The sequence below is a fragment of the Onthophagus taurus genome, chromosome 1 (assembly GCF_036711975.1).
Source record: "Onthophagus taurus isolate NC chromosome 1, IU_Otau_3.0, whole genome shotgun sequence".
NCBI lineage: Eukaryota > Metazoa > Arthropoda > Insecta > Coleoptera > Scarabaeidae > Onthophagus > Onthophagus taurus.
Genome location: NC_091966.1, coordinates 6,617,153 through 6,641,356, shown reverse-complemented (window position 1 = coordinate 6,641,356; position 24,204 = coordinate 6,617,153). Strand labels below are relative to the sequence as shown.

General features: G+C 34.7%; 1 protein-coding gene across 5 annotated transcripts in view; it reads left to right on the top strand.

The window, feature by feature from the left end:
- The window catches only part of LOC111418513 (kin of IRRE-like protein 2), a 301,789-nt gene that overhangs the window by 258,268 nt on the left and 19,317 nt on the right, over window positions 1–24,204 (top strand). For 4 of the 5 annotated variants that reach the window (XM_071195858.1, XM_071195864.1, XM_071195868.1 and 1 more), the window contains exons 7-10: window positions 10,953–11,240; window positions 12,296–12,451; window positions 13,563–13,724; window positions 23,639–23,752. In XM_071195858.1, the coding sequence (XP_071051959.1) occupies window positions 10,953–11,240; window positions 12,296–12,451; window positions 13,563–13,724; window positions 23,639–23,752 (720 nt within the window). The remainder of the gene's footprint in view (window positions 1–10,952; window positions 11,241–12,295; window positions 12,452–13,562; window positions 13,725–23,638; window positions 23,753–24,204) is intronic. The other variant, XM_071195860.1, reaches the window with a different exon arrangement.

The following is a 24,204-nucleotide window of genomic DNA, read 5'->3' as shown; positions in this document are numbered from 1 at the left end:
AATGGTTTTAGGAAATTATGTATATTATGTTATCGCTAGTATTTGCCAATTAATTATTATTTTCAATTTCCTGTCAAAATTGCTTAAGTTTTAATTTTTTTACAATTAATTCCATTTTGTGTATACTAAATTATGTGTTAAAATTATTAAACTTTTCACTTCATTGTTATTGTGATAGTTTAAAGAACGCTACAGAATATTATCAAAGAGAAACATTACATGTTTTTAACAATTTATTCGCTTTATTGATGTGCAACGCGATACCTTCATATCTTCCCGGAAATTGATATTACGAAGTTTACACAAGATTCCTTCTGCTTTTACGGCCGGTGTTATTATAAATAAAAGTAGAATCTTCTGAGATTGAATCTCTTTGTTTGCATTTTCCGATATTTATCCTAGTTATTGATACATCATGTAACGGAAGCTCGTAGTCCTTTTATGTGAATTTTATCATTGTTACAAGATGACAAAGGTATCGTCTATATATTTTAGCAAATTTTACTTTGAGACACTCTTTTTTAAAACAGTTTCCTCGAACAAATCTATATAGAAGGTGGTAGCAATTACATATAATAAAGAAAATGCCAATACCATCCTTTCAATTGCTCGTAAAATTTTTCTTTCAACCAATACTTTTATACCAGTACTTTTATTATACCAGTACTTTTAAGTTCCAGGTTACATATTTAGTGCCGAAAATGATCGAATACCGCTGATATTGAGAAATTATAGCTTTCGCCTATATGATCGAATTGATGTAAATTGTTGCTCTAAAGTTGCAAGGTATGAAGATGGTTAGTCAAGTAATTATACTACTTAACACCATTATACCTACTGGTAGATGAGAGTTCAAAAACTCGCGCAAAAGTCAATTTGTCTCCAAAAATCTTAGAAAAAAATGGAGAACCACCTCGTTCTCCATCTTTACTACTCTAAAAGATTACTACTCTAAGCAGATAATTACGCAACACTTATCTGTAGAGAGAACATTCTGAATTAAGAAAGTAAAACTAGATAAGCGATGGTTTGTGACCATACGCATTTTGTTGCGAAACCTGTTTCAGTACAAAAAATTCGAAGACTGAAGAATAAAGAATCTTGAAACCGTCGAAGTAATTCCCAGACGACGATTTCTGGGTTGGCAAAGGTTTTACATTATATGGATTAGAAGTTTCGCTTTTGAGTTGGGTTGGATTACTTTGGAGTTCGGTTCCAAGTAACTTTTACTAGATGACGATAACAGTGTAGAGTAATATGACTCTACCACAGGTTGTCTAAAAACATGTTATGGAGTTAACTTTTTGGCCCTGGAAATTGTTGCTCTGCAACGTATTTTTCTTTCTAGAAAGTTATTTTAGAACTCATCCTATTGCTATCCAATTTGCTACATTAGAAACCACAGCAACTATCCAATTCTCATGATTATCTGATCTACCACGCCATAGATTGACAGGTCTTTAAGTGACTCTTTCATGAAACGCATTACTCTCCTCCACAAACAAATCCATACTAGTAATAATTTATACTACTAGTATTAACTTCTGCTCTTTCGGTGTATACAGCACGGTACCTAGCAGTGAATTCTTATGTTAGTATTCAGGATTCTTCTACATTGTTGTTCTATATTGATTTCAGATTATTCTTAGCCCCCTTCATCCACATACATAAATGGAACCTTTGTTATTGAAATTTATCTTGTAATGAAACTTGTGTTGAAACCAATTGATCTATTTTAAAAGTTGCAAAACTGATGTCATATACACTCTTAAAAACAGTGATCAGATTAAAATAGCTACATTCAAACATCTGTGGCTAATCTTCCATCGCATCATCTTGAAGTAAGAAATCTATCAGCTCAGCAAGATAATAAGAGCAAGACAAATTAGTTGAAATGAACTAAATGAAGAAAATTTGTAAGGCAAAAAGGCGGCCATCGAGGAGGAATAATAATATGTGTCGTTTTCGTACTGGTTGTTCCTCACAACCCGATTGATGCATAACCAGAAAGTCTACCTTAAAAACATGGTTCTGTATTCCTCGGCGAGTTTCATTTTTACGTATTTAGTTAATAATCGTATTTGCGATTTTTGCTGCGATAAGTACCAATCCAAATTATACAAAAAAGTTCTGTTACGGCTACTTCGTTTCAATATGTACATCAAGTGGTTAATAATGACTGTATTATGAAGTGGAGAAGGAGTTATAGTTTAGAATTTGAATCTTTTAGTGGAACTGAGACGCTGGATCAAACGAACTAGTGTTAAAGCTGTTTTAAAGCTGTATACTATTCTCATTTACTAATGGATTGACTAACAGTGTCCATTTTCATGTTCCTATGAGATCACCCTTCTTCAAACCCGCTACTTCTTTCTTCCATGACGCAGAATGAAATTTATTCTCTATATCCAACATTCCTGATCCTGATATGCCTTCGTTTTAATTTCATTTTATCTATGGTGTGGCTTCAGAAGGATTATCCGAAGCCACATCATTCCATTGACATGATTGGGATGATGCTTTCTCGTATACTTCCTTACATCACAAATGTTATGAACAGTTGCATAGTTTTATTACTATCCTGAACAGTGGAGATCGACTATCGTGCATTCACTACCAAAAAATTCTTCACCAACAGCTTATAAAGATCTGCGTCCTATAAGTATACTGCCTGCTCTCAGTAAAATATTGGAAAAGATTATATGTGGTAAGTTGAGAGAACATTTGAAACTTAAAAATATTCTACCTGATTGTCAATCAGGGTTCGTCCCTGGTCGAAGCTGTACAACTTTATTACAGCTTTATTACATGTTACGGATGACCTTATAAGAGCAAAAGATGACAATGATCTCAGCATATTGGTTCTTTTGGACTTTAGCAAAGCGTTTGATACTGTCAACCATCGCGTATTATTGGCAGTTCTTCGACATGTTGGTTGTGATGAGTCGTTTATTGAGATGATGCATTGCTACTTAACCAGTCGTAGACAATGTGTGAAGTTGAATTTTGAGTATTCTGGTTTTTCAGATGTGACAAGGGGTGTTTCCCAGGGTTCCGTATTAGGACCATTACTTTTGTGTAGCTATACGTTCTTGCTACCCAAGTGTTTTCTGATGTTCACCAATACGCCGATGATATTCAAGTATACCTTAGTTTTTCTAGAGACCAGTTAGGCACAGCAGTAGCTGGTATTAACAAGGTTTTGCTTCGTCTGTGAGATTACGCAACAAAGCATTCAGTTATTCTATATATATATAGTTGGCGTTTGGTAAAGATAGAGTAGTAAAATCTGTGAGTCGCAATGTTGATATTACACTTGCTGGCATGAGTATCCTGATTGTGTCGCAGGCCAAAAACTTGGGTTTAATTATTGACAATTCTTTCAGAAATTGTTGTACTGTTTTAACGACATTTTTAGTGTCAAATTGAAAACAACTCTATGTGAGGCTGTGGTACTTTCGTTGTTTAATTACTGTAGTCCGGTTTACGGGCCATGTCTTGATGTGGTTGATATTGGTAGAGTGCAAAGGGTACAGAACGCTTGCATGCGATTTATTTTTAATATACGAAAATTTGAGCATATTTCTCATAATTTGAAGGAATTGAAATGGTTTAGCATGCGTGATCGTTTTGCAGCCCTTAACATTGTTTCACAGAGTAGTAATTACCGGCAATCCTCCATATTTGTCCCGTAAGGTGACATATAGAAGCGACATTCATAATATTAACATTCGTACAACTCTCTCCCTCAAGATGTTAAGAATGAAAATATTGAAAGGTTTACGGGTGTCCTATACAGATATATTTTTAACAACAGTGCGAGGTGATAGTGACTTTTCTTTCTTATCGTTCGGTCAAATGTTTAATTTCGGTTTTTTTTGTTTTTTATTATGCTTTACTTTGTTTGCGGATTGTTAGGATAGGTAGAATAGGCATTCAAATTTGTTTGTATTCTAATATGCTTTAAGGGTTCGGTTTAAAAGCAGGGAATATCTTACGGGACATTCATCTGAACCGCCCCTTGAGGTTCTCCAAATACATAACTATACTGTAACTAGTATTAATATGTTATTTGTTGTGTAATACGTTATGTTGGAGAATAAAGACATTTATTATTATTATCTTGAATTCTCTGTATAGTCGAAACTAATATTGTTCGTAATGCACCAGATTTTCCTGCACAACTTCTTTATAAAGCGTTCATGTATTTACTTGTTTCTAAATATTATCAAACTCCTTTGTTACTTTCTTTTCAGGTTTCTAAATTAGTACCAAAATCGCAATCATCCCAGATTCTAGAAACCAGATCCGAGAAACTTTACTTACTTCTAGCAACTATTACAAGTACAATTTCTGCTCTTATCCCTTTCTGCTTTTTCTTTGCAAAATCATATACGTCTACCATTCGATAGGCTTTACCCTACATATCCCTATTCAATTCCCTTCATGTAATGGTTTCATTGGTTTCCTTTAATCTGGAATGCAACCTTCTGTCATCCTAATGGTATTTGGATGTAATGAAAACTTAATCACATTTCAGAATCACAGCCAAGATCCAAACATTATCGCTCAAATTTACAGCAGACCTCAATTGTTTTATTATTACTCACATTTGCCTTATCTCTAACTTATCTCTATATTTAACCTTCAATAAATAACATAATAGAAATATCTTCACCATATATTTTTTGATAGTAATTTTGCAAATAAGTATATTAGTAAATAAAACAAATAAATTTTCCATAAATTCTTTTAATGCAAATAAATTAATTAAAAAACTTTTAAAACTTTACCTAACTCGATGGATTCTATATTAAATTCTGAGTGTGCAAATTCCACGAATAGCTCAACAAAAGAGGAACAACAAAAGCTCCACAATTTAACCGTTATCACGTTTTCTGTAAAATTTTTTTATTGATGCCAAAGTATCCCGTCCCGTGAGAACCTGCAGATTGTACGGGTAGGGTATAAATTCCTCATACGTATCTTGCCTATTTTGCGCGTACCCCATGCATTATATTCAAATTTATTTTGATACTTTCTGGTGCATCAGCAGAAAGGAAGTGCAAGCTCCGACGCGACGTGGCGGAAATTTTTGTTACTCGTTCACGGCTCCGGTTTGCGCACTGCATTTTTCTCTCAGTTCACTATCCACGGTTATTCCGCGTTGCCATCCGGTCGACGACATCACGTAATTTCAGTTTAATTTTATTTCCCCCTATCTTATTTCATAAAATATCACACATCCGAATTTATATTTTTATTTTTTTTTTACACACAAATAATGAACTAAATTTTCAAGATCGTTTTGTTCTAAATTAATAAATATATTGCTAAAATTGCAGGAAATTTTAGAGATTAGTAAATCCCAGGGCCGGACGCAATTTGTTCCCCTAATTAGACTGAGCTAATTTGATAACTAGGCTGGTGCCATGTTGGTTTAGGACGTTGCAACGATCACAACTTATAATCGGTTCACATAGCTCGTTGGAGTAGACCCTTCTGGCGAACTAACTTAACGGGGAGGTCACAAACTGCCAGAAACGACAGGACCTGGATTCGGACGTGGCTAATACGATGTAATCCGTTAAGTTACTTAGCAGACTCCCAACTACTACTACATTGGCGTTGGCAAAAATTTAATTAAGCGTTGATGGTTCCTAGTAGACCATAAAAAAGACCAACAAAATTACTTCTTCCTTTTATTTCACACTTAACATTCGTAATATAACTTCGTTAAAAGGTTCGAGATTAAAACAAAATTAACTCCAACATTGTTTAATCTGAATGAATAGTTTGATCTTATAGTTTATAAAACACTTTCTCATTGTTTTGAATCGTAACTAAAACTTTCCTTACCACTGCATATTCATAATTCGCGAAATCCGCAAAGTTTTTAAGAGGTCCTTAACGCCAGACTCAGGACAATACTGAGGTGGCACGGTGAATATCCATTCATTCCGCGACGACAGCTTATTGCATCTTTAGAATTGGTTTATCCAAACCTCGGAGTCGAGCGTTGCTGGATTCTGACACATAAATTCACTTTGAGTTAATTGAAAATGAGCGGACAAGAATAAGGCGTTCTTTGTCTACTACGCGGTGGACAGGATTTCGTAAAGCGAGCTCTACTAGACTACATTATCCTTGCAAATGGACAAATTTTAATTTCTCGCTTATTGTACCGGGTAGAACGTATTTTAGCTTGCGGTTTCATTTTCAAAGCGGATTTAAGAAAATACCACAAGACTAATCTCAGAATTTCATTAAATCTAGAGAGTAATTAGAAATGAAATGTGCAATTGTAGGAAACGGTAAATATAACAGGTAGGGGAATTTAGAACAAGTTACCACAATCAGACACCTTAATGATAATTGCAAATGTTGTATTTGCATACAAATGCTGAATAATAATCCAGAGCGGATGTCGAAAATTATAGACAATTCCTGACGGTAAATTATTGCGCATTCTGTAAGCTTAAAGCTGACGGTTGCATCTATTCCTGAAAAATTCACCCGAATTTATCTTAATTGCATCGAACAGATTATAATTATTTAATAATACATTCAAAATAGAAGATCATTTGGGACGACAATCCAAGTTTAATTAATTTAATTAAGTTGTCTCTCGGCAATTACACTGCAAACGTTAATCTCGTACGTTTACAATTTCCACGGAGAGATTGGAATCTTGATGTTTGTAGAAGATTATCGGGTATCCATTACGTTGAATTGTCCATTTATGACGTCCTGTACAATGTATTAGAGAGAATAACGACCAAATTGTATAATATTTATTTACGTGGATCACTATTAATTAATTGTTTATATTCAGTTCATTCCTAAATTAAATGGATTTAGTTTTTGTTTCATAACAAATACGTTCGTATAATTAATTAGAATGTGTTTTGATGGAGACATTTTTAATTCCTGATTTTGTTTTAATACCGTTGTTCTGATATATTTCACAATAGTCACGTACAATTTAATATGTGATATAAACTAATCACTAAGAAAACATTTACATCGTATTAGGAGACACATTTAGGAAAGAATTTTTACGATTTGATTATACTGTTCCTATTAGAGGAAAATTATATTATTAATTAAGATGTTTTTTAAATAAGAAATGTTTTGTTTGCCATCTCACGTGCTTTACTACATAATCTACCAAGTCCACTATTCTTAATTGATGCAGAATCTCTGGAGGCATTAGCAAATATTCTTCTGCTTACATTTACATTGTGTACTGTGTCATTTAAAATTTCCCAATGATCGTTTAATAACAGTGAATTGCTGCATCGTTTCAACTATTATAAGTCATCATTATGAGTTTCATCCATTATTTCATGTTCCTGTTGTTTTCACACTTTATCTTTCGACTTATTTACGACAATATCGATACTCAAATTCTTTGAAATATTCCTTTCAAGTATGTTTAGTTTCTTCGATATAAATAGCGATTTATTTAGTCTCTTCGTGTCTCTCCACAAACTTACTGTGGTGTGATGCTTGATAGGCATTTCTGATATTGTTATTGTCGCTTACGGCCGAGGCAGTCCATTGAATGCCTAGACCACAAGTGATCTCGAAAAATGTCATGACAAGGAATGTAATGAGCGATCATGTCTCCCTAAGCCGAGGTTGCTTGCGGCGAGGCATATTAATAACTTTCATAATGACAAAAAACTGCTTTATTGTTATGCCATACATTATTGTTATTACTACCTAGTTTTGCCTCAGTATGCCGAGGGTACTTGTGGCTGAGGTATTTTAATAACTTTCTTAACGACAAAAATCTGCTGAACACACACTGCATTGAACAAAACAATTGTGAGTTTACCTCACTAAGAGTTGTCGATTGAAGCCGAGGCATCCCAATGAATTCCAAATCACCACAACGCTAGTCACCTTGGCAAATGTCCAGACAAGGAATATATGGTTTTGCTTCAGCAAAAAATAATCAATCTTCAATAAATTCCAACACAAGCAATGATTTTCTTACCAAAATATGAAGTAGTGCTAAGAATGGCTTATCCTTGATCACTTAAGGTAAAACAAAATCTTCATTCGCGTATTATTGTTCGTACTGGGAGCGAATTGTCCATTAGGAATTCCTTGAACAGAACTAAACGGAAATCGAGAATGGAAACCTAATCGATAACATTGAACATTAAAAGTATGAACAAAGAAGCCTTTTAAAGGCATAGCTGGGAAGTACTGCCACACCCACTGTACTCTTCCGATTTGATACCAAAAGATTTCCAGACAGAAAAAAAGATTTACTTCTTTTGATTTCTTTCAAATGCTATGAGCGTAGTTCCTTCAATATACAGAATTGAGAACTAGGTTGGATAAATTTTAATATCTTTTTTGGATAAGAGCCGGATCGAAACTGGGTGATCTTATTGAATGTTGAGAATAAATTCGATTGATCACCAAAATGTGACTTTTTGCTAAACCATTAACAAATAATTAGATGACATAATTACTAAACTTTCTATAGGTATAGTGAATTCCAAAATTTGTAAGCCTAAACCTTTAGTCCACCAATTAAAGGAACCACTTTTTTCAATCTTCGCCATTATACCTTTTTCCTAAGTTCTGTAAGAGATATCAACTTGGATTTGCTTTTATATAAACTATCATACTTTATCATATATTATAACAGTATACTAAACAACATATTTTTGGCCTTCAAGCTTATGCGATGGTCTTTTATTAATTGAAAGTACAAAGTTCTTATGGCACTCTGCATTTTTCCTGATTACCAAGCCTTTTCCGATTTCTAAAGATAAGCTAACTCCATTAGGAGCGAAAATTTCTCGGCTATCATGCAGTTGTGGGAAGTATTACGTTGGCCAAATTGAACGTAATATGCATCAAGGAGGAGGAAAGCGATCTCCAAATGTATACAGTCCAGCAATCGGCAGTCGCAAAGCATTGCCATATAGAGGGATGAGATAGATTTTGATAGGACCTATCAAAATCAAAATGGAAAGGCCATAGAGATCCATTGGCATAGGAGCAACATGAATACTCTCCAGTATTTCGTTTTGTTGTCGTGAATCTAATAACTCCTGGATATCTAGTTCTTCTTCCTTATTGACCACAATACTCTCATTTCTAAAAACACTCATTTATATTCTTCTAATCATACTTTTTGTTTCAATAGTTCTCAGATAAGGCCTGATACTGACTTCTATCCTTCATTGCATTTTTGAACATCCTTCGTATGATGTATTTATACCAGATCAGTTTTATGATTTCTTCTTTTTCCTGTAGTATAGCCTCTATTTGTACATCTGCCAATCTAGGCGTGTATTTTTTTTCGTCGTTCGTATGAAAACCTTTTCTACTATTTCGGTTATCTTCTTGTTTCATTGTACTTTGTTATACTTGTAATACATAGTACTTTTGTATTTGCTTGGTCACAGTCAGCATTAAACAGTTTCATCCGGTAGCTTTTTGTTCTATCCTGAACTTTCTCAATTTGATCCATTCGTTTGTGTATATCACCAACATACTCAACCTTTTACCACATAGTATTTTATAGGCTTTGAAATTCTAGTTGTTCCAGAAAAATTATCATAACAACCTTTCTTTGTCAAGAACCATAACATACCACGGTAAATCCCTTAGGTTAAGCTCTTCGAAATTTAGTTCTAGGTTTCTCGATTTTCCATTGTCTCTTTACAAACTAATCACCTAATTAGTACACATCAACAAATGTTACCCATCAAATTACAACTAAGCGTTGTCTACTTCCTTTCTCTGAGTCTCTCTATCCTGCGTATCCTCTAGCCTGAGTTGATTCTCTCGCATTGCCTTTGGGATACCTTCATTCCAGGATCTTCTCGGTCTTCCACGTTTCTTCTTCCTTATTGTCATTCACCCTCATCTGGTGTTCAAACCGTGTAAACCTCTTACTTTGATTCTGTCTATCACTGTTTTCATGCGATTTCCAATTTCATCATTAGTTATTCGTAGCATTCTTGATACCCTGGCACTTCTTCTCAAATAGTCCATCTAGACAGCCTGAAGCCGTCTTTCTAGATCTGCGTTTACTACCCATAGCCCAGGACTAGAGTCAGTCCTAGTCTCTTTTTAGAGTTATCCTATAATTTTCCTGCTTTCAGTTATTCTATGTTTTATCTCTCTTCCCTCTATACCATTCTTATCTACAATTACTCCCAAATTCTTCAACTTGATTAATTGTTGTGTCGTCATTAATTAATATTTGAAATTTAGCATCGCTATTAATCACTAGATATTCTGTCTTTTTTAAGCTTATATGCATCCCAAAAATAATAATTGATTATGTTTATTCTGTTTCCTTCCTTTGCTTATTATTTTGCAAAATAAATAAAAATTAATATACATGAGTTTGTTTTCCGTTTCATAACTACGGTGCTAATTTTGAATTTCACATTCGATGAAGAGTACCCACATTAATACCCGGTCATGGTAATTGTAGCTGTTATGAAATAACATTTTGTACGAAAAATGCTCATTTATGAATATTGTTATTTTCTATGATATTTATGAAAGTGCAAATCATGAATAGAAAAGAGGTTTTTAAAAATTAATGATATTGCAAGCGTGAATGAAAAAGAATGTTTTTACAGTAAAGTTTTTGAAACGACCATAAAAGAGCGTTATCTCCGCTGACGTTAACCTAACAGGAATATATTTGAACGCGCGTTACTTCGAAACCTTGAGTGCAAACGCGGGTTTATCGCTTTCTTTGAAAGTTTTAAGAAAATAAATGTTTTTTTGCATAAATTAAAACTTTTTTCTCCGTACCCATAACATCCTTTTATCCTTTTAGTACCTTTAGCAGAATTCGTTTCACCGGGTTAATTGTTGGCCAATCAAAGACCAAAGCGAAATCGAAATGGTGCTTGTTAATTCCGTTAAATTGGGTACCGTTAATTAACTCTTTGTTTTAGATCCGCCGAAAATTTTGAGCGTGGGCCCGGATCGGCTAACTACGGCAATGCTCTTCAATTCTGCAACATTCGAATGTGTTGCAGAGGGAAACCCACAGCCCACGTATCAGTGGTTGCAGCGGTTGACAACGCGGGTTGACAAATTTGTCGAGAGGGGCCACGAAGCGAGACTACATATCCCAAACGTCACGTACGATTATCAGGGGGAATATGTATGTAAAGTGACCAATATTATCGGTGGATTGGAAAGAACCGTTCAAAGTGAAGCTATCGCTCTTCAAGTGGTTGGTAAGTGTTGATACATTTTCGAAATGAAAATTAAGCATGAAATTTGAATACCAACCACATCCTACACGTTTCGTTTACAAAAACCGTTACTCACTGAAAATTAACTTCCTGCACCTATGTGTTTCGCTTGGTAGAAGTAAAACGGATGCGGGAATTGAGATAAACCATGAAAATTATTCTGGCCGCAAAAAGGGTCCGGTCTGTAACTGAGGGCCTGGCAATCTTTAAATGTTTATTCATCACTCTCTCGTCCCAGGTGGAATGGACAATGCGAGGGCAAACCGTTTTCATTTCATTAGCTTCTATTTGTGAAATTCAATTCGTCGAGAAAAGTGGGAGTTGTATAAGTTGTTCGAGGGTTCTCGTCGAGGGTAGATTATAAAAAAGTTGTGCTAAAACGAGGAAAATAGTATAAAAAATGGAAAGGGCGGGAAGAGTAATCTACTTAAAGGGGAAAGGGCTCAAAAGCTAATGATTAATTTTCACCCTTTAATAAATTTAAATTAATTCGGTCAGGGAAGATAGTGTAGGGAAACCTTATTTCTTTGGTAACGAGTTTATTTTTTAAAGGGGAAACTTTATTTAGATAATATTAAACATTTTTTCATTCTATGCATCTATTAACGAAGTTTAGGCTTAAATGAAACCAATTACCGAAGTGGTAGTAAACGTTGATTTTATCACCCAAGTATTAAAATTTAATCTATTAAGGAGGCCCACCCTATTATTTTCCCCGGAGTTTCCGCATTGTATCCCCTTCCCTAATTATATTTTATTTGTGGAGAATTACCCAATTCTCCACTCCAGTATTTAAGAGATAAGGTGGAGAACAGCCTCGTTAACTGTGCTCAATTGTATTTTCAACCCATCTCCTTGGATTTTCTCACCTTCCTTTAATTAATTTTATCAAAACGGGTTATTCCTAACATTAAATTTATTTTAGTTATCCCATAAACGTTAAAAGGAAAAGTCGATCAATTTTATTCAATTATCTATAAGCCTATAAGAAAAGAAACACAGTCTTTTTCATTTATAATTGACTTCTAAATTTACAGGGGCTCCTCAGGTGCTGCGACACACCGAAACCCCCGAAATTGTCGTTGAAAAGGGCCAGAACGCGAAAATAAGCCTGGTCGTATGCGCGGATCCAAGACCTAGGGTGGTTGCTTGGGAATGGGGATCCCTAAGGCTTGAAGCAGGAGCAGAAATGGGTGAGTAATAAATAACGAAGGTAATCCAGTTGTGGTGGGATGAGAACCGAGAAGACATCGACCCTTCCTGAAAAAAAAAGAGAATATTAAGTCCGGATATATTAACCGGAAAGTAATGAAACTCGGCGGCTACGTGACCCAAACTGGGGACCAAGTGCTTATAAATTACAACGTCGAAAGAGAGTTCCGCGCCTGGATCACGTACTTTTATTCCTTGTGATGTAGAATTGAAACCGGGGGAATTATATTTGAGATTTTTGTTTTTTCAAAAAAGAAACAGAAAATTATTTCCACAGATTTAAATTCTACCGGTATACTTGAGTTAAGATAATTTATAAACTTTAAACAAATATTTTACGCTATCAAATGAACAATTTCAAACGAAGTACTTCCGACAAAACTTTAGTGGTCACTTCGTATAACGTCGGTACGTTAAGTTTAACTGGTTCTTTGAAAATCTCTTTGAGAGTCTTATCGGGGAGCACGTAGACGAAACACGATGTAAAAACTTTTGGCATAAATTCGCGAAGTAATCGGGCAGAACGAACCTCGTCGGTGGTCGTTTATGAGGACCTCGATAACAAATTAAAGCTTCGAATGTGAAATATACGAGATACGTATTCGCCGTAGTAAGAGAAGACGTTGGAAATATCGCCAACGGAGTTCGGGTTCAAATTTCGGCAATAATACCGCTGGAGTGACAAATAACCTCGCTCTATTTAACTGGAGGAATTGCTCACCCAGACCGTGTCCCCTCGATCTTTCGATTTATTGCTGTTTTATTATCGATCGTACATGCTCAACTTACCCCTTTTATTCATTGTTATTCCCCACAAATGGTTCAACGGCGATTAAGCACGTTACAATTCGCATATCAACGAGTAATCTACGGTTAAATAGATTTTAATTTGTCATTTAATGAAAATTCTTAAAGAAATAATTTCCATAAAAATTTATATGTATCATAAAAAAATTAAATGACTTTTCTTATCGGCCTTTACTGTGTTTGAATACATAATTTATTGCGTTCTAAGCTCGTTGAATATTAACCAAGTTACTTTCTTTCAAAAAATTTTATTAAGTAATAATTAACAAATTGTAATTTATCTAGGTCGATATAGGGTGGATGATGTAACCCAGGAGGCAAGAGAAGACTGTTATTTAGCAACCCTCAGGATTAAGGATGCTGATTCAACAGACTCAAGAGCATATTATCTGGCAGTTGAAAATGATAAGGGCACCGACAGACACGCTGTGCAACTTTACGTCAACGGTAAGTATTCCTATTGTGCTCGAAAATTATCCTAACCACTCCTTAAATTAATGCCCAAGATAAATTTAGATTAAATACACGAATAAGGAAATGTAATGCAGTAAAACCTCGATATAACGGACTTTATACTATTACTATTATCTATTTAATATATCAGCATCTATATAATTTATATAATTCTATATAATTTACATAATTTAAATATTCGGGTTTAGCCGTCTTAACAGACGTGCGGCTAAACCAGAATGTTTCTAGTTCTAAGTTTAGTGTTAGTTCTACTTTTAGTTCAAGAAAAATATACAACAACCTAGCACTGAATAACAACTTAACCTAGATATAACACTAGCACTACAACTAACACTAAACCTAGAACTAGAAACATTCGGGTTTAGCCGAACGTCTCTTAAGACGGCTAAAGCCGACTGTTTCTAGTTCTAGGTATAGTGTTAGTTCTACTGTTAGTTTAATAAAAATATACAGCCTGATTCAGAGTAAGCGCCTTATTTTTTTTTAGCCACACTATGGGTACTACTTTCAAAATATTTGGCAGTAATATGTTTTGGGTCATTCTCTACACGATGGTGATGCCACATTTTCAATTGGAAGAATTATTTCAAAATGGGGACTGTCAACTTTTCTTTTTAAATGGAATGCCAAAATTTTTTTTTTATTATTGAGGTCTTAAAAACATTCTTTATACGATAGTATTTTGTTTTTCTTAAAAATTCATTTCTTTCCCCATCAAAAAGCACACATTTTAATCTAGTAGCACATGAATGTTTTACACTCCATGTTATTTTTGTCCAAATATCAAGTAGCGCTAGACACAAAAGAAACAATTAAACTTTATTTTGTAATAAACATCTACTTATTTATTTATTTTGACAAAAATAACATCGAGTGTAAAACATTCATGCGCTACTATACTCTGTTTTTAAACCAGGAGGAGTAAACGCGAAAGTCAGATTTACACTAGGAAAAATCACCAGAAAATATCACTAGATATTTTGGCGGTAAATTTAAATTAATAATTGTTATTATTTATTTATTTACTTATTATTGTATTTATTTTCGTTTGTTATCGTCAACACTAAACATACAAATTAACATTGAAGTTATGAGTGTATTTATTTCAAAATATAATAAAGAAGGGTTTAAGAACACAAAATTTACAATAATGACACGAAACTGTCGAATTGTCAATAACCTAACCTTCAAATTCAAAATTGCCTGTGTGTGAACCTTCCTCGCATTCAACCAATCACGTGCAAGCTCAATCTGGTGACAAATTTAAAATACTCCTCCTGGTTTAAAAACAGAGTATAATTGCCAAAGAAAACTTCAAGGTATAATTAATGTTTGTAAACAAAACTAACCTTACCTCACATTCCTTCACGCTATAATTGACATTACAAAAGAAAACTTCACGCTATAATTGCCATTACAAATTGCCAAAGAATACTTCATGGTATAATTAATGTTTGTAAACAAAACTAACCTTACCTAACATTCCTTCACGCTATAATTGACATTACAAAAGAAAACTTCACGCTATAATTGCCATTACAAATTGCCAAAGAATAGTTCATGGTATAATTAATGTTTGTAAACAAAACTAACCTTACCTCACATTCCTTCACGCTATAATTGACATTACAAAAGAAAACTTCACGCTATAATTGCCATTACTAATTGCCAAAGAAAACTTCATGGTATAATTAATGTTTGTAAACAAAACTAACCTTACCTCACATTCCTTCACGCTATAATTGACATTACAAAAGAAAACTTCACGCTATAATTGCTATTACAAATTGCCAAAGAAAACTTCATGGTATAATTAATGTTTGTAAACAAAACTAACCTTACCTAACATTCAGCGTCTGAAGACACAGGGCTAAACCCGAAACTTAAAAATATACAACTTAGCGCTGAATAACAATTAAAACTAGAACTAACACTTGCAGTAGAACTATACTCTGTTTTTAAACCAGGAGAAGTAAACGCGAAAGCCAGATTTACACTGGGAAAAATCACCAGAAAATATCACTAGATATTTTGGCGGTAAACTTAAATTAATAATTATTATTTATTTATTTACTTATTATTGTATTTATTTTCGTTTGTTATCGTCAACACTATACATACAAATTAACATTGAAGTTATGAGTATATTTATTTCAAAATATAATAAAAAAGGGTTTAAGAACACAAAATATACAATAATGACAGGAATCTGTCGAATTATCAATTACCTAACCTTCAAATTCAAAATCAAAATTGCCTGTGTGTGAACCTTCCTCGCATTCAACCAATCACGTGCAAGGTCAATCTGGTGACAAATTTAAAATACTCCTCCTGGTTTAAAAACAGAGTATAGATTAAAATATTAGGTTCCTTTTGGATGGGGAAAGAAATGAATTTTTAAGAAAAACAAAATACTGTCGTAAAAAGAATGCTTTTAAGATCTCAACAATAAAAAAAAATTTTGGTATTCCATTTAAAAAAAAAAGTTGACAGTCGCCATTTTGAAATAATTCGTCCAATTGAAAATATGATATCACCATCGTGTAGAGAGTGTCCTAAAACATATTACTGCCAAATATTTTGAAAGTAGTACCCATAGTGTGGCTAAAAAAAAATAAGGCGCTTACTCTGAATCAGGCTGTATAATAACATTCGGGTTCAGTTTAATAAAAATGGATAGAAACCTAGCGCTGAATAACAACTCAACCTAGAACTAATACTAGCACTAGAACTAACACTAGACCTTGAACTAGAAACATTCAGGTTTAGCCGAACGTCTCTTAAGACTGCTAAACAAAACAAGTGTTGCTTTCTTCCAGATGTTGGGAAAAACCCCTATATTCCAACACTGATTGTAGTTATTCAAAAATATCTGTGAGATTTCTTCATGCATACATTAACAATTGCGTTGGTCAGTCCATCTTCCCTTGGCGCACCTCTGCTTTAGCTGATCTAAGCTGTTCTTTTGTTCTTCCGTTGTAAAAGGTTCTAATAGATTTTCTTCTTCCTCATCACTTTCACACCCACTGTCAGCTGTCAGTATTATAGCTGGAAATAGTTTTAGATACTGTTTCCTAATCGTCTTTCCATTTCTTTCCATTATTCTTTTCGATAGTGTTAACCAAGATTTTCTTCGCTTCTTTATATTCTTGATTAGCTCTTTCTATTTCCTCCGCACCATGACGTCCTCTCCTAATCCTTTGCAATTATCTCCTTTTCTTTATACACACAACTCTTGCTTCCGCCACATTGTTGTTTCACCAATATACTTGTTCCTTCTTCTGTCCTATGTTGTTCATGTTTATTCACATACTGTCATCACGATTTCTGTCAACATTATCAGATCACAGAAAGAAATTTCTTTTGTGTTTTCATAAAAAGTTCTGATGTAGTTCTCCATCATCTTACCACCTTTCTTATTCCCGTACTTTCTACGAACCTTTGGACATTAAAGACTATTGGGGTATTGTCGCTTAATGTCTCCATCTCTGTATCAACTCTCCATTCTTTTATTTTTGCTGCCATATCCTCAGTTGCGATCGTCGCATCAACTACAGATGATCCTCTGGGACTATTGTATGTTGATTCTGTCCCCTCATTAAGTAATACCAGTTGATTCTTGATCATTCATTCTTCCAAAATTTGTCCTCTTCTATTTGATATCCTGTCCCCTGCCGTAACCATTCTTGCGTTTAGGTCTCCCCCAATGAGTATCGGTTTTCTGATCCTCCTGAAGTCAGCTTCTATCTTGTCTAAAAGTTCTTCACATTTTTGGTTCGATTTGTTTGGTGAGAAATTTTAGGGAGGTTATTATCCATTTTTCTAATTCGGCTCACACACAGCCTCTTCGCCTTCTCCATGGCACCGGTCTTCTTATATGTTTTCCAAATCGAATAAAACAGTCATGGTCGAGATCCGTTTGGAGTTGTTCCGCTCTTCTTTTATTTGGTTCTTGCACTACAATCATATCCAACTTCCTTTGTTCTGCCACAGCTTCCACAAGGTCATGTGTATGATGTATCCCATCTTCTGTTATGATTTAACTGTATTATACTTATACTATCCATTGCTATTTGGTTATGTTCTTGTGTTTACATTAACTTGAATTGCTCTGGCACAAAACACCATCTGCTTATTGTTCTTTACATTTATCCACATTCACAGTAAAAATATTACAGTTTCAGGGCTAAACCCGAATGTTTCTAGTTCTAGGTCTAGTGTTAGTTCTAGTTGTAGTCCAATAAAAATAAACCTAGCGCTGAATAATAACTTAACCTACATTTAATACTAGCACTAGACCTAACACTAGACCTTGAACTAGAAACAAACGGGATTAGCCATCTTAAGAGACGTACGGCTCAACGACTGACGTCACGAACGGGCCTTTGAGCTATGTACTTGTTCCCTGTGAGATGTAGTTGCTCTCTTAGATTCTACCGTCCTTGGTGTAAATGTAAACCCACGATATAGATAGCTGTCGTAAAATGCAAAGTAAAAATGTCTCAAATAACGAACTTTTGGCTATAACGAACACTTCCTTCTCCATATTAGTCCGTTATATCGAGGTTTTACTGTAATTTAATTTTTGTATATATAGATATAATTATACTAGATGTCCATTTGAATGCAGCGCGATTTTCAACGTACATCGACGGCATAAAGAGATCGTTAAATCTTTAAGACTTTAAGAACTTCTTTAATTACAGCCGGAGTAGATACGGTAAGGAGAAAGCAATCAACGTTCGCCCAGCTAAGATATTCTGAAAAAAAGGTCCCGAGCGGATTCATTAGAACCGTCATCAGTACGGACGTAGTTGAAGTTTCCGGTGCCCACCTGCCGCTGGCATAGCGCGTTTCATTGATATGCAAATTTATTTCGAATCAGCAAAATGTATCTTCAATTACGGGGTGGGCGAAGTTTATGAATGATTGATGAGTCGCCCTGAATGGGTTAAAGGAGTCGCAGGTCCCCGTTAATACGGCCGCGAATATTTAGCGTTGCCGTCCGCCTCTGAAGTGCCCCATAAAAATTCAAAGGCAGGCGCGGTCTTAAGTTTTGCGAAAATTTCATTTGCGCCTCGAAGAATAAAGTTCGCAATAAAAGCATTACGTCTCTCTCCAACTGGTAATGGATTTCGCGGTTACTGCTCAGATTTTCTATTTGAGAAAAGTGTTTCTTAGCTGATATTATTTTATGATCAATTTTATTTTATTACACAACTTTATTACGTTGAACACGTCAATTTATATTGTAACATTTTTATTGTATTCTTAGGTTTGAAATCATTTCAATTTCGTTATGATATTATTTATAGTAGAAATCCCTCCATTTTGAACTGAACATAAAAATGTGAAACACTAAATAAAAATGTTACAAAAAATTTCATTTTACTGCAATATGAAGAATCATGTACCTACAAAAACATTTTAACAAATTTTTATATCACTTCTTTTAACTGAAAACTCGAAAGCATAAAAGAATTATAGGAATACTGCTACAATTTTACATCCTTTATTTTCCAATCAGGATATTCTTCTCGTATTTCCGTAGTTCTATGTTAAGTACGATTCGCTTTTTTAAATTTTATGTATTCCATTAGATCCATTAAATATTTAAACGACGTAATTGACTCACTAAGATAACTTTTTTGTACAGTTTATAATTGGTTCCTAAAATAGAAATAGGAAAAATTTTATGAAAACAAACAAAATATAAGTTAATAACATATAAGTTTATTGACACGAGATACTTTAAAACTTGAAAGACAAAAAGCATTGTGCATGACTGCAGGGAGATTATTAGTAAAGGAAAATTACATGCCATGTATAGGATTTATAATAAATACATCCCATATTTATTTTAAATCCTTTACATGGCATGCAATTTTCCTGATGAATTGGGAACATGATAACAAATCGGATTGCGATCGTGTGGACCGGTTGTGAGCTGACAGAAAGCTAAACTTATGGAACAAATACAGGGGTTTGGTTGTGAATGATCCTATACAAACTCGATACCATACGGTTAACAAATTTAAATCGCTATAAATTAAACGCACGTGGTTACCATTTAAAGCACAGATACTATTTAAATTATCACTGAAAAACTATCCACCCACTATTTAAACAGATATCTCAGTATAAACGCTGAGTAAGTAGTAATATCGTGTTATAGCTTACCAAACGGACTCCATACTGACTTTGTTGGATATCATGTTCTATTATGTGGAGATATTAATCTAAAGGAAAAACCTAGAGTGACAGGCGGAGGCATCTGATCGCAAAAATGACAATCGGACTACATAACGAAATAAAGAAAATGTTTGAGGAGTAGTTTATGTCAAATAAACTAGTTTTATATGGAAGTGTTAATTAATGGCGTGTTGTAAATAATGAAAATATGAACGAACATATTAATTATTGATTTGATGTAAGGCAGGTTGTTGTAGGGGACAAAATTCCTGTACAAGTATCAATACAGATTTTATAGCAGAAAGCATACTGTACCATGTGCTAGATAGCTAGGAGTTCTGTCTAAACACGTCTAATAGACAGTAGAAAAGAGATGTCATCATTTTTGTAACGTTTGTAGACAGTTTCTTTTTGCAAAAGAAGGAGGACCTATATCAAAAGCACTAAATCTGACCTATCTGAGCTATTTTAGTTTTGCAATAACGAATCAAGATGGGGTCATATGTTGTTTGTGAAACTTGTAGGCCAACTTTAGTGCGATGGATGTCGGAAAAAAAAGTATTTCTTCAGTTTGGGAGTTCAGTATTACGACGAAAGCCCATGAACCACGAATCCGACTGCTACTTTGGCATGACACGGACTTCAGGTTTTAGTTCCAAAAACTGACATAAAATTGTTTACGCTTGTATTGCGTCTATCATAAACCCAATTCTTCATTCAGACATCCCGCTACATCCTGTTTGTCCATGAATGAGTTTGTTGACGTAAACTCTAATAAAATTACTCCGTGGAAGAACCACATTGAATTAGTCAAACTCGACAGTGGATCCTATTCCACCTAGTACGCAATTGACATATTACATGAAAAGGAGTATAAGTTGCAGTAATTTCTTGTTTAAAAAGAACCAGTTATGGATCTAATGGTTTCAACGCTATGGATCAAGGGTATGTCCCAAATGAGTCGATAGGTGCAGATATGAAACCATAAATAGAACAGTCGTGCTACAAAATATCATTATGTTCCAAACGAGTGGCCTGCTCAGTATCAATTTATGCCAGGACAAATGAATGTACAAAAAAGGTTTGAGTGGATAGGCAGAAAATGGGGAGGAAGTGATTTATGTGACTCAAACACTAACGACGCACGGAGTTTTTAGCAGCTATCTACTGTCAATACGAAAGGCAGAATCAACCGGTTGCTGGTTTTGCGGTGAAACAGATATTGTAGAGCAATCTTGTTTCTATCTCGGTATATAGAGACAAACTAGACTATGAGATGGTGTGCGGGGAGAATGTAACGAAAAGCAATACGGTAACACTGATGTTGAGTAGTGATGCTCATTGGTAGGCAATAACGCGGATGTTCAAATCTAACATGAAATGGAAGAAAAAGACGGAGCAGGAGGTATAGACAGAAATTGAAATTTGTCATTTACAGCCTCCATGTTGATTACGCCGACATGGAACCTTGGTTCTTTGAACGCTATCGGTAACAGGTGGTCGTTTTATGATGAGATTCTACAAAATTAAAAATAATATTCTCATTTACCGACATCTTAAGAAGGCAATTACTAGCTACCACTGAAGAGATAGCTTCATTTATAGGTTCTCTGGCTTTTAATTCAGACCACAAAAATCCGGGCTTGCTCTGACTTTGATATAGTTCTTGATGTCGCGAGCACATAACATTTCCAACAAATTATAAGATTTTAACAAATAAGAAAACTGATTACGTGGTCTAAAAGACTTTGAGAGAAAACTTACTTTATTTAAGTGTTATGAATTGGCGCTCTTTATTTAAAAAGTCTCTGAAAGTCAATACGTTACTCAATACTCGATATAATAACTTCTTGCTTTCCGCTTTTTTTGATGAAGAGTTTCTTAAATTCCGACTACTTTTTTTAATAGGAGTTTCAGGGAGTTTCCCCCCTGTGACGTCACGCTCCAATGTAAAAGGTATAGGGAGAGAGACCAACCTAAATTTGGTGAAAAAAGTTAGGTTGGTATTTGAAAAGTAACTAGAAAAAATTTAAATAAAGCAGCGCCACCTGTAGGTGAGAGGATCAACGTAATCATGAGTAAAAAATTGTAGAGTTCTGCACTTACACGAGGTGTGGGGGGTATTATCATTATTTATTTATTTTTAAAAAAATGAAAAGAAGATTGCACGTTGGAAGAAGATGAGGAGGAAGATATTAGAGATTTGAATTAACGGCTTCCTGCGCACGCGCAATCCAACGTCGTGAGGCGTGCTTTTAAGCGTTCAAAACCGTTAATTCAAATCTCTAATATCTTTCTCCTCATCCTCCTCCAACATGCAATCTTTTTTCCATCATTTTTTAAATAAATAATAATACCCTCCCCCCATACCTCGTATAAGTACTCTACAATTTTTTACTCATGGTCACATTGATCCTCTCACCTACAGGTGGCGCTAGCTTATTTAAACTTTTTAAAAAATCACCAGATACTAGTTACTTTTCAAATACCAACCTAAGTTTTTCCCCCATATTTAGGTTGGTCACTCTCCCTATACCTTTCGAATTGGAGTGTGACATCACAGAGGGAGCATGGAGAGCAACTTCCGTTGCAGAACTCTCATTTTTATACTACTCTCAGTAAATAGTACATTTGGTAGTATTAAAGAATTGGTGGTGAAATTCCGTTTGTTGCGGAATAAAGGATACTTTTAATCCGGGATCGCTCCTAACGAATTCTCACTCATAATACTGTTCCTCCTACGTCGTTAGAAATCATGATTTATATCTTGGAGTCATTCTGTTATGTGAAGGTTTAAAGTCTTAAGGTTTTAACAAGGAACTATATATTAACATACGATCAATAATTATATTTACCTCTATCATAATGTTATAAAATAGCGAAAATCAATCAGAATACGTTTTCACATGAAATAGTAATAAGCGCAAATTTATCCTGGAAATCATGTTATTACCATGATCTAATGATGTATTAATTTATTATTATCTTTCAATACAAGAGAAAGATAAAAAATAAAGTTAGAAACAAAATAAGTATGTCTGAAAGAGATGTAATATTCGTGGAATTGATTCCTGTGACATTCACAGTTCCCACATAAATAATTCATGGACGGTTGAATCGTATAATGCATTCTGAGGCGGAATCGTTCGTCTCGTGGCGGTTTCAGGCGATTAGCGGCCCGAAGGACGGACGTTGGAAAATTTAAAACCTGGGACACATCCAAGCGAACGACATTTGCATGCCAGATGGCCCGAAAAATCTCATCAACGAAACTAGATAGCCGCGAGACTGCAATCCGTGGGAAACGGTACGTCTTAATTTCCACCTTTGATCCGAGATACCGAGCCACGAATAAATTTCATCCATCTCGCAACCGGAAAACTATGCTTTATCGCGATCCCGTTGGATGAAATTCTTAAGAGGAGCACGGTAATTCTCTGGAATTGGTAAAAGCGAAGAGTTTGGACGTTTTACTAGAAATGCAATCAAGCTCTACTTAACCTACAGAACGTAACCTTTATAAACGAATTCGAGTTGTTATTAAATAATAAATAACAAAAAAAAATAAAAAATGTTGATTAGACAACAAACAAGTTTTAGGGAGCACTTTTTTTATTAAATGTTCCTTTTGAATGAACAACGATTTATTTTCTCATGTTTTTTCATTCCATCCTATCCCGTTTTCGTGCTTTCAGAGCCTTTGGAGATGAGTACCCTGGTGAGTTTGGCCGGTGTTGGATTGGCCGCCCTCCTGCTGATCGTTTGTGCCTGCATATACGCCGTACGCACGGAAAAGTGCTGCTTCGCACGTAAGTCTATTTGTTTCAACTGTCAGGGTGAACTAGACCGAAAGATTTACTTTACATACATCAAAGTGGAAGTTCTCGCAATATAAAAGAGCGGTCGGTAAAAATCTTGTTACACGGAGCAAGTGTTCATAAATTGAGTTGGTTAACCCCGACATAAAAGCGATAAGAACCGCTATAATTTGATAAAAAATAATGCTTCATTTCGAGATCAAAAGAAATCTGTATATAAAAAAAACACAGTATACGTCTAACTTCATGCTTAAGCACTTTTTAACGAACGCTCACTTCGTGGTACATTTAAGGGCGAAGTACATTATATTACAAAATACATTACTGTGACACAAAAGCCTACACATCAATGGCGAAAAAAATCTCTACCCTCCCTGTCGTGTCAATTTTGGCGCTTTCGTGCCGAACGAAAGTGAAATACCGTTAGATTTTACGATCCAGTT